The following is a 16,675-nucleotide window of genomic DNA, read 5'->3' as shown; positions in this document are numbered from 1 at the left end:
AAAAAAGATTGATTTTCTCTTGATTTGTTAAAATGGATAAATAAAAGTAAAAATATATTTTAAATATAGTAAATAAGTAAAAATGAATGAAGTGCATAGTCATTTACTTAGCTAATTAGCTTACGGTTATAGACAATCCACATCCCAACTGCAATCCACCACCCGTCCCCTGACCATTTTGTTCTCTATATTTCTCTTCCTTATTAATTTCTTGGTATGCTCTGGCATGTCTCCTATGGCTGTTCAACTAAATGTTCTCAAATTTCAATGGACCCCAGTGTGCCAATTAATTGCCTATCAAAAGGAGCTTAGCTTTCTTGATATTGCTAAATGCAACTATAGAATTTTGGAGGTTTTTACACTTTTACTTGTCCTTTATTTAAAAAAATATTTTTATTTTTACTTGTTTATTTTAGCAAATTAAGAGAAAAATATTTTTTTTCCTGTTTTATCGTTATCATTAATTACTCATTCCCTAAAACTTTTTGAAATGATATCATTATTAGGGATGAAATTGTAAAATACATATTTTATTTATTTTTTCATTAAGGAGAGTGCAAAGTCAAAAGTGGACAACTAAGCTTCCGTTTGACCATAGATTTTGACTATATTATTTTCAATTTTTTTTGAAATTTGTTTGTTTATGAAATATGATCATGTTTTGGGGAACAAAAACTTCACAAAAAATTTCAAGATTTAGGGCAATTTTTAGGTGAAATTTTTACTTTCACTCACAGACCTTCAATTTTTCTTCAAATAAAAAGTATGTCCAAACACATCTTCAGCTTTCAAAAATTATTTTTCAACACAACTTCAAAAATCTTTTTTCAAGTTTCAATCAAATATATATCCAAACGCTAGCTAAAAATAAATTGGGGAGTACAGGGACGGCTCAAACATATGTGTGTCTAAAGCCAACGTTTAACGTTTAATAATTTTTTTTATAATTAATTTTCTCTAATAATTCCTTTTCAATTGATAATATAACCAACAAACTTAATTTATCTTGAGACATTGTGAATTTTAGGTAAGATTTTATCAATGATAATCTTGAAAACTTCTTTTCTTTGAGGCAACTGCTATAGAAAAACTTTATTTTTATATGAAAAGTGCTAAATATTATTTTTTAAATACCTATAAATTTATACCAATATGTACGGAGTAATATTATAATTGAAGCGTAGAAAAGGGTAAAGCAAGTAGATAAGAAAAGAGTTGCAGGATCCAATAAGAAAGAGTTTTTTAATCCTTTTTTTGTCTTTATTCCCAATTTTTCTTTCTTTATATATACCGTTGCTTATCAGTTGGGATACTGTTATATTATTTATTTCTTTCAACTTAGTGACTAAGGTCTCTTGAGGCATTATTTGCTCTTTCAGTGCAATTAATAGTAATATGGAGAATCAGAATGAGGGAAGTGATTCTTTGTTGAGCAAAAAAGATGCAGCTCTATTTTCTTGGCCATGGGAGAACTTGGGCAATTACAAGGCATGGATTTTTGTTCTATGCAACTACTATATATATATATATATATATAACAAATACTTCATTGATGATTTTTGTTTTGGATTTCTGATATGGTTTCATTTATGTTATATATATGCAGTATTTGTTATATGGACCATTTCTTGCAAAAGTCATATATTCTATGTATTGGAAAGAGAACATAGAGGATGATATTTGGTGTTTGCATATTCTTATCTTATGTGCTTTGAGAGGCCTTGTTCATCAGCTATGGTGTACTTATAGCAATATGTTGTGTCTAGTTCGTACACGACGAGTGTCTCAAGAAGGCATAGGTTTTGAGCAGATTGATAATGAATGGCATTGGTAAGATTTGTTTTCATTCCCAATCTTATCCCACTTTATGCATCAGTGAAAGAAACAAGGAAAACAAGACCAATAATTGCAATTACTGATGAGGGCAGCCCAGTGGACAAAGCATCCCGCGTTCACGCAGGGTCCGGATAAGGGTCGCACTCGTACTCCAAGGGAGTGTAACATAGGCAGCCTACACTGATGCAAGTATCAGTAATTGCAAATACTGATGAAATATTGAAAAACTTGATTGAGCAGTATTTCAAGTGAAATAACTCACAAAATTTCAACGTGATGTTGTGTCTTGTTTCTGATTTGATCTCAAACAGGGACAATTTCCTTATCCTTCAAGCGATTGTGGGATCGTTCGTCTACTTGAACTTCCCTTCACTGGCAAATCTTCCACTATGGGATGTAAGAGGCTTTATTTCTTGTCTCATACTACATATTGGGATCTCAGAGCCACTGTACTATTGGATGCACAGATTATTGCATTCCCCTCATCTGTTTCCACTTTACCACTGGCAACACCATGAGTCTAAAATTACACACCCCTTTACTGGTAATGTAACTACATCGATATTTGCAGTCTCACCTGATGCTGGTAATTTGCTGTAGAGTTTCGCTAACAATTTTGTTTGTGGTGCAGCTGGGCATGCAACATTTCTGGAACATCTTTTGCTTTGTGTGATTGTAGGAATTCCAACGCTGGGCACTGCATTTATTGGTTACGGATCAATAAGCGTTATGTACAGTTATATTCTGGCATTTGATTTCTTAAGATGTTTGGGACACAGCAACGTCGAAATCTTTCCTCATAGTTTCTACCAGCATGTTCCTCTGCTTAGATATATTATTTACTGCCCAACGTAAGCTCCATAACTGACTCATCTAGATTAAGAAATCGCTTCTAGTTTTCTGTTTTCTCTAGTGAATTTTCCTTCCGAATCATGTTTGACAAGTTACAATGTTCTTACACTTTCTTGTTGTGCTTTCTATTGACTATTAAATCCAGTAATTTAAAGTATGTCCCTTTGTTGCAGATACCACAGTCTACACCATCAGGATATGAAGACTAATTTTTGCCTCTTCATGCCTCTGTATGATTTGTTGGGAAATACTTTAAATACCGCTTCTTGGAACCTTCAGAAAGAAATAAGTTCAAGGACAAGTTAGTTACTCTTCCCACCTCTCTATGTTTTTCTAGTTTCCTTGAATCTAAGAGTATAAATTGATTTTCATGTTATTATTAGACCTTTTATATTTTCTGAAGCGGTTCCCTTTTCTTGAACGTACAGATGAAAGAGCACCAGAGTTTGTGTTTCTAGTACATATTGTTGATATTATGGCATCAATGCATACTCCGTTTTTGTTCCGGTCATTCAGCTCAGTGCCTTTCTCTACAAGGCTCTTCTTGTTACCGTTATGGCCTTTTGCCTTTTTGATCGTGCTTAGTATGTGGCTGAAGTCCAAGGTTCTTTTGATCAGCTCTTACAACATACGAGGGAAACTGAACCAAAGTTGGGTTGTGCCCAGGGCTGGTTTTCAGGTAATTGAGTTTGTCCTTAGCTTGCTGTTTAATTTCTACTGGTATTTCAGAATTTTGACATTCTATGCAAGAGCATTAAGTTCCTGCAATATGGAAATGATTTCTTCATTGATGAAACTAATAGTAATTGTAGAAGTGATTTAGTTTAAAGCAGACGCGTCTATCTGCATAGAGTGAGTAACAAGTTTGCACAGCCAGAGAGAACAGTAAATAGTTCCTAGCTCTGACTTCTTGAAATGTTTCAACGATATTGCTTCACAGAATCTCCAAGCTTAAGCATATCTTTTCCATTCCATTACTGGTTATCTAAAACATATATTATGTTGCAGTATTTCTTGCCCTTTGCTGCAGAAGGCATAAATAATCTCATTGAAGAAGCTATTCTTAGAGCTGATAAACTCGGCATCAAGGTCATTAGCCTTGCTGCATTAAATAAGGTAAGTCTCATTTTCTTTTCCTGTTTCGAATTTTCTATTGTTTCTTTACAAAATCCTTATAGTCTTTGCTGACTACTTTAGTGCAATGCTTTCTACATAAAACATTGTATTTGATGTTTCCTGCTAGAATATAAGCCTTTTTCCTAGTTTTAGATTGGAAAATTCTTCAAAATTAAGGGATTGTTATAAAATAAAAGCAATGCGGTAAAATGTAAATAAGAAGAGATAGAAAGAAGGGAGAAGTGCTTTCTTCTTTCACTTTGGTGTATCTTTCCATTGCAATTACATGGCCTTTTATAGGCATAAAAAGTAAAGATGATGGACATAAAGTAGGAGATTTAATCTTTAAGTTATTCACAACATGAGCATCCAATGTAGCATCCAATGTACAAACTATTCATAACACTCCCCCTTGGATGTCCATGTAAGATAATGTGCCTCATTAAGAACTTACAAAAAAAATATTGGGATGTACATAGTTATTTATAATATGCATTGCTTGCTGCCTCATTAAAAACCTTACCAGGAAAATCCAGTGGGACAAAACCTTGGTTAAGGAAAAGAGTGCAGCGTGTAGTTACTCCCCTGATGAAAAATCACTTAATGTCTCGAAGACGACGCATTCCAATCTTATATATCAGCTTTTCAAATATTGAGGTTGGTAATGCCTTAGTGAACAGATCAGCCAAATTATCACTTGAACGAACTTGTTGTACATCTATTTCACCATTCTTCTGAAGATCATGAGTGAAAAAGAATTTTGGTGAAATGTGTTTTGTTCTATCTCCTTTGATATATCCTTCTTTCAATTGAGCTATGCATGCAGCATTGTCTTCATACAATATTGTTGGAATATTCTCTTTCGAAGAAAGACCACATGTTTGTTGAATGTGTTGAGTTATAGATCTCAACCAAACGCATTCTCGACTTGCTTCATGAATGGCTATTATCTCTGCATGATTTGAAGAAGTAGCAACCATAGTTTGTTTTATCGAACGCCATGATATGGCTGTACCTCCACTTGTAAATAAATAGCCTGTCTGAGATCGACCTTTGTGTGGATTAAACAAATATCCTGCATCTGCATAACCAATCAATGATGGCTTGGATTCGTTTGAATAAAATAAACCCATATCAATGGTCCCTTGGAGGCATCTAAATATATGTTTAATACCATTCCAGTGTCTTTGTGTTGGCGAAGAACTAAATCTTGCCAATAAGCTTACTGAGAAAGCTATATTTGGTTGGGAATTATTGGCAAGATACATTAATGCCCCAATTGCACTAAGATATGGTACTTCGGCACCAAGAAGCTCTTCATCATTTTCATGAGATCGGAATGGATCTTTCTTTATATCAAGTGATCTCACAACCATCGGGGTACTCAATGGATGTGCTTTATCCATATAGAATCGCTTTAAAATCTTTTCGGTGTATGTCGATTGATGGACAAATATTCCATCTTTCATATACTCAATTTGTAGACCAAGACAAAATTTTGTCTTTCCAAGATCTTTCATTTCAAATTCTTTCTTCAAACAGTCTACTATTTTTGGAAGCTCCCCAGGAGTTCCAATGATATTTAAATCATCAACATACACGGCGATTATAACAAATTCAGATCCAGACCTTTTTATAAAGACATAAGGACAAATTGGATCATTCTTGTACCCTTCTTTCAACATGTATTCACTCAGGCGATTGTACCACATACGACCTGATTGTTTCAATCCGTATAAAGATTTCTGAAACTTTATTGAATAAGTTTCTCAAAAACTTTTATATGCTTCTGACACTTTAAATCCCTCGGGTACTTTCATAAAAATTTCGTTGTCTAATGATCCATACAAATAGGCTGTAACAACATCCATCAGATGCATATCAAGTTTTTCTTGCACTGCCATATTTATGAGATGTCTGAAGGTGATAGCATCCACTACAGGAGAATATGTCTCCATATAATCAATTCTAGGCCTTTGGGAAAACTTTTGTGCCACAAGTCGCGCTTTATATCTAACGACTTCATTTTTATCATTTCGTTTTCGCACAAAAATCCATTTATACCATACTAGCTTTATGCCTTCAGGTGTTCGAACTATGGGTCCGAGGACTTCACGTTTCCAAGTGAAGTTAACTTTGCCTGGATAGCGTCTTTCCATTTTGGCCAATCATTTCTCTGATTACATTCATTGACAGATTTTGGTTCAAGATCCTCATCTTTTTGCATTATTTCAACAACAACATTATAAGCAAAAATGTTATCGATAACAATATTATTTCGGTTCCATCTTTTCCCGGTTGAGACGTAACTTATTGATGTCTCTTCATTCTCATTATTTTCAGGTACCTGGACTTCCCCTAAGGTCTTATCATTTGTTACGTCTTGGGGTTCTTCTTGAGCCACTACCTCTGTGTTATGTTCACTTTGATCACTTGCTCCTTTTCTTCTTCGAGGATTTTTATCTTTAGAACCGATTGGTCTACCACGTTTCAAGCATGGCTTAGACTCATTTGCTTTAATTAATTGTCCTGCCGGGATATCAACTCGAATTGGAACATTAGCAGCTGGAATATATGACTTAGTCACCCTTGGTAGGTCAGTGAATGCATCTAGCAATTGATTTGCAATATTTTGTAAATGAATAATCTTTTGAACCTCTTGTTCACATTAATTTGTTCGAGGATTTAAATGAGACAGTGATAATGCATTCCAATCTTTCTTCTTTTTCAGATGCTTATTTTCTCCCCCTAATGTTGGATATACTGATTCATCAAAATGACAATTAGAAAATCTTGCCGTAAATAAATCTCCAATCATCGGCTCTAGATATTTTATAATAGAAGTAGATTCATATCCAATATATATCCCCAACCTTCTTTGAGGACCCATCTTTGTGCGTTGTGGTGGAGCAATTGGAACATATATCGAACAACCAAAGATCTAAGATGGAAAATATTTGGCTCCTGACCAAAAGCCAATTGCAATGGGGAGACTTTATGATAACTTGTGGGCCTTATCCTCACAAATGCTGCTGCGTGCAAAATAGCATGACCCCATACTGAAATGGGAAGTTTTGTTCTCATAAACATTGGTCTAGCAATTAATTGGAGGCGTTTGATCAATGATCTGCTAGACTATTTTGTGTATAAACATGAGCAACCAGATGCTCAATTGTTATCCAGTTGAAATACAATAATCATTAAAGGTTTGGGATGTAAACTCACCAGCATTATCAAGACAAATTGTCTTAATTGCATAACCTGGAAATTGTGCTCTTAGCTTTATTATTTGAGCCAACAATCTTTCAAATGCCATATTGCGAGTTGATAGTAAGCACACATGTGACCATCTTATAGATGCATCTACCAAAACCATATAATATTTGAATGGTCCACATGGAGGGTGAATGGGCCCACATATATCACCCTATATACGTTCCAGAAATGCAGGGGATTCCATCCTAACTTTAATAGTTGATGGTCTAATAATTAATTTTCCTTGAGAACATGCAGCACAAGAGAATTCCTTAAATTGAAGAATCTTCTGATTCTTCATTGCATGTCCATGTGAATTCTTAATTATTTTACGCATCATATTAGAACTAGGATGGTCTAACCGGTTATGCCAAATAATAAAATTATCTTGATTAGTAAACTTCTCGTTTACTATGGCATGCGTTTCAATCCTGCTAATACTTGTGTAGTATAAGCCGGAGGAAAGAGCAGGTAACATTTCAAGCACATATTTCTTACCAGACATTATTGTAGTAATATAAAGATATTCAATCTTTTCATCATTTGTAGTCTCAATATGATAGCCATTTTGGCGAATATCTTTGAAACTTAATAAGTTTCTTTGAGATTTACTACAATATAGTGCTTCATCAATAGCCAAATTTGTTCCTCCTGGTAGTAATAAATTGGCTCTTCCAGAACCTTCAATTTAATCTTGTATTACCGGATATTGTATTAACATTCGCTTCTTTCATTACCAAATAAGAGAAATATCTCTTATCTTTTAAAATAGTGTGTGTTGTAGCGCTATCCAGAAGACATATATCATCTTTATTAATCTTGAGTCCAATTGAAGACCGGTGAATTTTCATATTCTTCATAAAAAAAAGACAAATAATACATCATAAGAAATATGAAAGACAAGCAGAAAAAAAACATTAAGAAATACATTAGGAATGTAGAAACTAGCAACACGTGATGCATTAGGAAAACACACTCAAGAAAAATAAACTAGTTGCAAACATAAAAATAACAACTTTTATAGCTTCATTCCCCAGTAAGATGATTAGTTCTTCAGTCAATATCCTCAAAGAAGTCTCCAGCTTCTAAATGAGTAATATTTGTTAGGCCTTCAAAATCATCATCTTTATATGCAAGATGTGCCTTAGAATCATATTTGTTTGAGGGACCTGCTTCATCATCATTATTTTGAAAGGCCAAGTGTGCCTCCACATTATTTTCTTTTTTCTTGAGGGAGGCTTGATAAAGTTTGACAAAATGTTCTGGCGTACGACAAATGCGTGCCCAATGACCTCTCATACCACATCAGTGACACATACTAGTTTTACCTTTTGAATGATTAATTTGAGAACCCTTATTGTTTTCCAATTTATTTCTACCATAATGACGATAATTGTTTCGCCCCTGCCACGTCCACGTTTACGACCATGTCCACGACCACGGTAATTATTTTGTTTTCTTTCAAACTTATCATATGCTGCTACAACATTCACTTCCGGAAATGGAGCTGACCCAGTGGGACGGGCTTCATGATTTTTTATTAATAGAGTATTATTCTGCTCTGCCACAAGTAGGCATGTGATTAACTCAGAATATTTCTTAAAACCTTTTTCACGGTATTGTTGTTGTAGCACAACATTTGAAGCGTGAAAAGTAGAAAATGTTTTTTCCAATAAGTCCTCATCTGTGATAGTGTCTCCACATAATTTTAATAGAGAACTTACTTTAAAGATAGCAGAATTATACTCACTTACGGTTTTAAAGTCTTGCCACCTTAAATGTATCCACTCATACCGAGCTTTCGGTAATACCATAAGTTTTAGGTGGTCATACCGATCCTTCAAATTAATCCATAATTCAAGTAGATCTTTTATGGTTAAATATTCAGTTTTTAACCCTTCATGTAGATGATGACGAAGGAAAATCATGACCTTCGCTTTATCCTGATTTGATGCTTCATTTCCTTGTATAATAGTATTTCCAAGACCTTTAGCGTCAAGATGAATTTCAGCATCAAGGACCCATGATAAATAGTTCCTCCCGGTGATGTCAAGTTCCACAAATTCAAGTTTTGATAAATTTGACATAGTGAAAACTATCATAAAAGATGAATAAGTTAGAGAAATAATTATAATAATAAACAATTAATGAAAACAAAACGATTAAGGTAAAAGAAATGAAAATAGAGCTATATCATGTTAACAATCTACTATTTCATTTTATTCTTGCCATAAAGTAGAAATTACATACTTGTTTCATTTCACTTTATATTATTGATATATATGTGTTAATAGAATTGAACGTGACTAATATTATTTATATGTTCCAATAAATATAAAGTAATTAAACTATAAAATTATTGCTTGTCAATTCATTTCTCACAGTTCTTCAAAATGCCTTAAAAATATGTTTTGATGCAGAGAGTCCATGAATATTATAAGTATGACATTAGTGCATAGCTAGTTTGATGACTTTGAGGTCCTCTAAGAGTTGAGCACGGAAGAAAATAGTTATTTTATCGCTGCAATGTACTTAAACTATTTAAGATGCCCAAGCGCACAAGTAATCTGCAAACAGTGAGCATATGATATGTACTGCCATAAATAAAATGATTATAATGATATATACCTTAATAAAATATGGCTCAACTTAGCGGGAGTTAAGAATAAAATTAGAGCTTCGTGCTGATAATGTGTTATAAAATAAAAGCAATGCAGTAAAATATAAATAAGAAGAGATAGAAAGAAGGGAGAAACGTTTTCTTCTTTCACTTTGGTGTATCTTTCCATTGCAATTACATGACCTTTTATAGGCATAAAAAGTAAAGATGATGGACATAAAGTAGGAGATTTAATCTTTAAGTTATTCACAACATGAGCATCCAATGTAGCATCCAATGTACAGACTATTCATAACAGGGATGAGATATTAGTATGTTCAAAATAGGAACGGCTCATTATTATTGGTCATGTTGTTTATGGAAGAATCTAACTGCAGAATGAAGCTCTAAATGGCGGTGGAACGCTCTTTGTCGACAAGCATCCAAATCTCAAAGTCCGAGTAGTCCATGGGAACACCTTGACAGCTGCTGTGATCTTAAATGAGATTCCTCGAGATGTGCATGAGGTCTTTTTAACAGGTGCTACTTCTAAGCTTGGGAGAGCCATTGCACTCTATCTTGCTCGTCGAAGAGTCAGAGTTCTGGTAAGATTAGCTAAATATGCATTATCAAGAGAAATTTGTTAGGCTGCTAACTACAGAAATGCATAGCAGACTAGCAGTAGGCTCATCAAAATACATTAACAGCCTCTTCTGTCTTTTAGTTTTCTCTTGGATAATAGCTTTTATAGTTTGCCATTCTAATAAGGGTAGTTTTCTAATACAGATGCTGACTCAGTCCACTGAGAGGTTCATGAAAATACGAAGAGAAGCTCCGGCTGATTGCCAGAAGTTTCTGGTTCAAGTGCCAAAGTACCAAGGGGCTAAACAGTGTAAGGTAATGGTTTGAGGATATTTCCACTAATATCTGTTGCAGCTGAAATGCTATAATATAATTATGTTAAGGAGCTGTGATGTTTTTGTAAATGACAGACTTGGATACTCGGCAAATGGGCTACTCCTCGAGAGCAGAGCTGGGCTCCATCTGGAACTCATTTTTATCAGTTTGTGGTTCCTCCTGTCATTCCCTTTCGCAGAGACTGTACCTATGGCAAATTAGCAGCAATGAGACTTCCAAAAGATGTCACTGGCTTAGGAAGTTGTGAGGTATACATCAGTATCATATGCCATCGCCTTATTTTTTTGTGTGACTTTTTTCAGAAAACCATAGAAACAGTAAGCCAACAGGATAACAATTTGGTGTGAAATCCAAACTTCGGTAGATAGAATTGTGTTAGTGACAACCAAATTCCATAGTCTCGTCTGTTGTTAGTAGCATCAGTTTATGACACTGTTACATGTTTTGCATAGTGGATACAATCTGTTGCAGAAATGCAAAGTAAGACTGCATATAGTAAACCCAATGTAGTCCATTTTAAGATTAGTGCACCAGGGTGCTCTTTTTACATGTTTTATATGAATTTTCACTGTGCTTCTGTACTTCACCAGTATACAATGGGAAGAGGCGTAGTTCATGCTTGTCACGCGGGTGGGCTACTGCATCTTCTTGAAGGTTGGACACACCATGAGGTTGGAGCCATCGACGTTGATCAGATTGATGTTGTGTGGGAGGCTGCATTGAAGCATGGTTTCAAACCTTTGTATAATTCAAGATAGTGAAACCATTTATCTCTTGTTCTTTAAAAAACTCCTTAATAACCTAAAAGGTTTGGAGCTGTAGCAAAGTCAATAAATATAAAGTCTTCCAAAGATTCTTTCACAAGTCACTACTTCCTTATATGTAGAATCTATTTGTATTCAAACCAAAACTGTAAGCTGAACAAAGAAAATAAATTATAGATCATTGTAATTACCGCAAAAATTCACTGTTAATGTAAAGCCAATGGCATCTCAGCTACCAGAATACTGTCAAGTTTCAGAGACAGGCAAGATCTGCTATTGAAATTTCTTTAAGAATACTCAGATGAATATATATTGAGTGTCACCTGATTGGCCTTTTGCTACTCAATCTTGCACAAATTCGACCAAGGGTCCAGTGTATGATAAATTGTTTGGCACCTAGACTGTTCGTATTAAGCTGCTTCTTCTGGCGTTAGATGATAATCCAGCCATGCATCCCAAACAACAACATCTCAGTATAATCCCACAAGTGGGGTCTCATCAGAAACGACCAATTCATACTAATAAAATCTGAAAACACACTATGGACATGCTACATGATCCTTCCATAGCAAGATTTGTTCCAAATAAAAGGAGAATGAAAATGGTCACCCCAATTAGGCTCGCTACAAGTTATCACATATATCTCACACTCAAAGATCATGTGGTGGTTAGACGCGTTCTTTCTTTAGGAAGGGCCTTCCAGATGGGGCCACAAGAAACCCCTTTGTTATATCAGGATTTGTTAAAAGACGATATCACAAACAGTCTTACTGAATCAATCAGCAACCGAGACTAGTCTCACTTGCTTGTACATTATCTTAGAAACTTCTTTAAGCAGGGAAAGTCTCACTTGCTTGATCAATTGCTACTCAATCTGCAAACATCACAGAGGTGACTCAAGTGTATACTTATGATAAATCAAATGCTATTACACATCTGGAACTGGTTTCCTCGATTTCACCATCCAAGTATCAAAAACACAAAACACAAGATATCCAGAAAATAAGGGTGGGGGTATGCGGAGAAGATGTTAGGCGCTGAGTTCAAGAAATCTTTGTGCCATGGGATGTTTAGCTTCACAAAGTTGATCAGGCTTTAAAATTTCTACAATCTCCCCATTAACAAGCAGACATACTATGTCTGCTATTCTCTTTATTTGTTTGATGCTATGTGAAACCATCACAACGGTCAAATTCTGCTCCCTCTTCAGCTTTACAAGAACATCCTCAATATTCTGTGTTGATATCGGATCCAGTGCACTTGTTGGCTCATCCAGCAGCAGAACCTTAGAGAATACGGAAACATAAGGCTATATACTTATATCACATTCAACGTAATTGGCCGACTGAAGTTTCTTTGTCAAAACTGGTGAAATCTTGGCATATTTAAAATTTACCTCTGGTTCATTAGCCAAGGTCCTAGCAAGTGCAACTCTCTGTGCTTGACCAACAGAGAGTTCTCCACCTGACTTGCTGAAGAAAGATGAATCCAGGTCAGCTAGAGTCAGCAACTTGTATACCTCATTGTCACTTAGTTTCTTTCCTTTTAATTGTGGCCCATATCTTACATTATCTGCAACAGCGCCTGAAATAATTTTGCACAAAGAGCACTTAATCAAGCACCTGTTACTACTTAACAACTCTGCAGTTAAATATATGTTGACAAAAGAGTTACATTTGATTAAGTTATCCTAGTAGCAACCCAACTATTGTATTGATTACGCCTAGGGGTGGCAAAATGGTTAACAGAAAATAGTTAACCATCCATATTACCTACTAAAAAAATAATGAACTTTTTAAAAATGGGTCAAATATGGATAAGAACCATATTATCCATTTAGAAAATGGATAACCAATGGGTTTAACTTTTACATTTGTAAAACCTCAAATTGAAGGCTTCTCAAGTTTGTTATCCGCCGGTTAATCACTTTTTTATTCGTATTAAATATGGGTCGGGTCGGACAATTTATCCGTTTTTTATTACCCGTTTTCGACCCGTCCCATATCCAACCCAACACGCCTGCTTACCATCCCTAATTACGCTAAACATAGCTTTAGAAGCTCTTACTAGATAGGGTGCCATAACCACGCTTTAAAACTCGATCCTGCTCTGAAACTATATGATCTTGTCACCGGTCAACTAATACTGCTAGTTGTTCTCCTACTGACCGCCCCATTTCCCAGTTCCCTATTGTGAGCCTACTGAGCTTATAACTAAACTAGTTGATTCCCGCTGGCCGGCCGGCTTTACCAAAAGCATTGCCACTTCCATTAAATTGAGCATTATTTCGAACAATAGATTGCTTTTAACATCAAACATACTAAAACAATAACATACCCAGTATATTCCTATAAGTGGGGTCTGGAGAGGATAGTGTGTATGCAGACCTTGTGAGACCTTCGGCTCGGCTAAGCACAAAACTTTTAACATTAAACATATGATGAATAAATATCAACTCACAAGAACATGGATCTACCTATGATATAAGAGCTATCTAACTAATCAAAAGTACTGGCAATTGTTTTTGGATTTGCAATCACATACCTTCAAAGAGAACAGGAAGCTGAAAGAGCATGCCAATCTTACGGCGGAGAGTAAGCACATCCAGATCACATATATCTTGACCGTCCAAAAACACAGTGTTGGAAGGAGGTTCCCACAATCGATTGAGTGATCGCAATAAGGTTGACTTTCCACTACCACTTGGGCCAATGACACCCATGATTATACCTTTGGGTATGTCAACGTTTACATTGTTCAATATAGAAATACCCTTATCCGACACCTTTGTAAGACCCCTTACCTGAATCTTGATTTCTCCATCTTCCCTAAATCCACTCTCATTCTCTAGAAGTGGCTCTCTTGATCCTATAAACCAACACCACAGACAAAATTCCAAGAAAAGTAGAAAGTTTTTTCATTATATTTTAAGAAAAATAGTTTGTTGAATTAGCTTATAGAATGCTTGGGGAAAATGGGGTTTGTACTAACCTGGTAAAATTTCCATGGTATGAAACCTTAGCTGCAGACAAAGTAAAGGAGAAAAGAAAGTTGTGTTTTGGTCCGATGGGAAGAATGAATAGACTTATATGGAGGAAAGAATCTACCTTCCCCACGTCCACCAAGACAAGGTCTTGTCACATTAATTATAGTGACGTTTTGTCATGCAATCTTTTTAGGTCGGAATTTTTTTTTTTGTGTAGCATACGAACTCACACTAGTCATATTTTTTTATCTCACAATTTTATGGACCCAAATTTTTATGAACACAAAAGTATAAGATTGAGGTCCACAAATTTATGTGACAATAAGTAGTCTCACACAACTAATGTCAGTTGTGTGGGGCACACAATAAAACTTCTCTTTTATGTCACAATAATAAGAATAACATCGAATAATGTGTAGTAGTAATGCTACGATTATTTATGCCGAGATACTATCTTATTTATTGTTTGATTTGGTGTATATAAAATAACATACATTAGCACGTGAGTTGGCCATGCGTATCCATATATTATATTAAAAACTATGATATTGTTAAAATTATGGTTATATATAGGATAATACCAAATAGAGTATATAACCCAAATAAGAAATTAGTAATACCAAAGCATCTATATATATATATATATATATATATATATATATATATATATATATATATATATATATATATATATATATATTATTTTCCCTAATACACCCTTCTAAACGACCCGTTAGTGTTTAGAGTAAGCACTAAATCATGTTAATTTATCATAATTATGTGATTTAACTTCAAGTCTCGTGCTCTTGTTTATGTGGGTGATAATGAGATTCACATGTCAAGACTTATCTGCAATTTGCAACTGCTAATGTCTTTGCACTTTGTCCACTTGTTATGGTTTGCAATCAGTTTCAAACAAAATAGATTGCGCCACTTATTCTCCATAGGCCATAATGTAGTTGCCACTTCAAATTTATGATTATAGCAGAACTGAATGTTGTTAATAAACAATTTTTGAGCGATTAGCAATCAGATCAAACAAAAAGGAGATGAATAGAAAAAGTAATTAAAGTCCTTTTCATTAGTCGATGGAGATATCTTGCAGTCTTGGATAGAGATTCCATCATCTTTGTACCTATACGACGTTCTTTATTATGTGGATAAATATTTAACATTAAAAATTTATTCTCACCCAATATTTTACACAGATTAAGCCACTATTATTCTATTACTATCGCTGAAGATTGAGCTAGACTCTTCTTTTGCAAAAGGTAAATGTTTTTGTAGATGCTAAAAGTCCCCTAATTTAGAGAAAGATGCACTATACAATTAAATGATAGAAATGATAGACAGAAATAGTAAGAAAGTAGTTAAGGATTCTTATTTAGGGAAGCGTCCCTCGAACTTCGATAGAAAGAGTAAGTACAAGAGAGGAGCTCGAATGTGTGATACAGTATGTGAAAAAGAAGGGGAAAAAAATGAATGAGAGCTCTAGTGTAACGACCCGGCCGGTCGTTTCGAGAGTTGTAGTCCCGTTTTCCCATTTTCTGCTCTTTTTGTGCTCTACATCTGTTATATGACTTACTAGGTTGGTTCGGGTCCGGAGAGATTTCAGAGTGAATTGAGACACTTAGTCTCATAATTGAAAGCTTCAGTTGAAAAAGCTGATCGGATGTCGACTTATGTGTAAACAACCTCGGATTTGAATTTTGATGGTTCTGTTCGCTCCGTTGGGTGATTTTGGACTTAAGAGCATGTCTGAATTGTGATTTGGAGGTCCGTAGTAGAATTAGGCTTGAAATGATGAAAGTTAGAATTTTGGGAAGTTTGACCGGGAGTGGATTTTTTGATATCGGGGTCGGATTGGATTTCCGGAAGTTGGAGTAGGTTCGTGGTGTCATTTGTGACTTGTGTGCAAAATTTGAGGTCAATCGGACGTGATTTGATAGATTTCGACGCCGTTTGTAGAATTTGAAAATTTCAAAGTTCATTAGGCTTGGATCTATGTGTGATTCGTGTTTTTGAAGTTGTCTGAGGTGGTTTGAAGGTTCGACTAAATTCGCATTATGATTTAGGACTTGTTGGTATGTTTGGTTGAGGTCCCCGGGGGCCTCGGGTGAGTTTCGGGTGGTTAATGGATCATTTTTGGACTTGGCTTGATGGCTCAAGATTGCTGGTGTGAATTTTCTGGTTTCCTCTTACGCGTTCGCGAGAGAGGTCTCGCGTTCGTGAAGGGCATCTATTGGCTGAGGAAGTTTTGTTCTTTGCATTCGCGAAGAAGAGGACACATACGCGAAGATTTGGACTGAGAGCGCAACGCGAACGCAGGATTGGTGACGCGTACGCGAA

General features: G+C 35.3%; 2 protein-coding genes across 2 annotated transcripts; one reads left to right on the top strand and one right to left on the bottom strand.

Annotated features, from left to right (window-relative positions):
• The first annotated feature begins 1,205 nt into the window (after nt 1–1,205).
• Nucleotides 1,206–11,539, top strand: LOC107821654 (very-long-chain aldehyde decarbonylase CER3). The gene is made up of 11 exons (XM_016648089.2): nt 1,206–1,488; nt 1,607–1,830; nt 2,148–2,380; nt 2,468–2,687; nt 2,862–2,989; nt 3,117–3,367; nt 3,697–3,804; nt 10,057–10,263; nt 10,445–10,555; nt 10,651–10,824; nt 11,167–11,539. Exons 1-11 carry the CDS (start codon nt 1,396–1,398, stop codon nt 11,332–11,334), a joined length of 1,917 nt encoding a protein of 638 aa, XP_016503575.1. The 5' UTR covers nt 1,206–1,395; the 3' UTR covers nt 11,335–11,539.
• Nucleotides 11,540–12,232: 693 nt separating this feature from the next.
• On the bottom strand, nt 12,233–14,470 carry LOC107821655 (ABC transporter I family member 17). The gene is made up of 4 exons (XM_016648090.2): nt 14,332–14,470; nt 13,885–14,208; nt 12,737–12,924; nt 12,233–12,625 (listed from the first exon to the last, which is right to left on the bottom strand). Exons 1-4 carry the CDS (start codon nt 14,345–14,347, stop codon nt 12,371–12,373), a joined length of 783 nt encoding a protein of 260 aa, XP_016503576.1. The 5' UTR covers nt 14,348–14,470; the 3' UTR covers nt 12,233–12,370.
• Nucleotides 14,471–16,675: the final 2,205 nt, after the last annotated feature.

This window comes from Nicotiana tabacum, chromosome 6, assembly GCF_000715075.1.
Source record: "Nicotiana tabacum cultivar K326 chromosome 6, ASM71507v2, whole genome shotgun sequence".
NCBI classification, from domain to species: Eukaryota; Viridiplantae; Streptophyta; class Magnoliopsida; order Solanales; family Solanaceae; genus Nicotiana; species Nicotiana tabacum.
Note: the sequence above shows the minus strand (reverse complement) of the source record. Positions and strands in the feature narration are given on the sequence as shown.

What these genes read in the sequence shown, in the direction of transcription:
- LOC107821654 (XM_016648089.2), top strand. Translation starts at nt 1,396, where the DNA reads ATGGAGAATCAGAATGAGGGAAGTGATTCTTTGTTGAGCAAAAAAGAT. An exon ending in AATTACACACCCCTTTACTG is followed by an intron (nt 2,381 to 2,467) that starts GTAATGTAACTA and finishes TTTGTGGTGCAG; the next exon opens with CTGGGCATGCAACATTTCTG. An exon ending in GTCGAAGAGTCAGAGTTCTG is followed by an intron (nt 10,264 to 10,444) that starts GTAAGATTAGCT and finishes TTTCTAATACAG; the next exon opens with ATGCTGACTCAGTCCACTGA.
- LOC107821655 (XM_016648090.2), bottom strand. An exon ending in GCTTCCTGTTCTCTTTGAAG is followed by an intron (nt 12,925 to 13,884) that starts GTATGTGATTGC and finishes AAATTATTTCAG; the next exon opens with GCGCTGTTGCAGATAATGTA. An exon ending in CCTTGGCTAATGAACCAGAG is followed by an intron (nt 12,626 to 12,736) that starts GTAAATTTTAAA and finishes GTATTCTCTAAG; the next exon opens with GTTCTGCTGCTGGATGAGCC.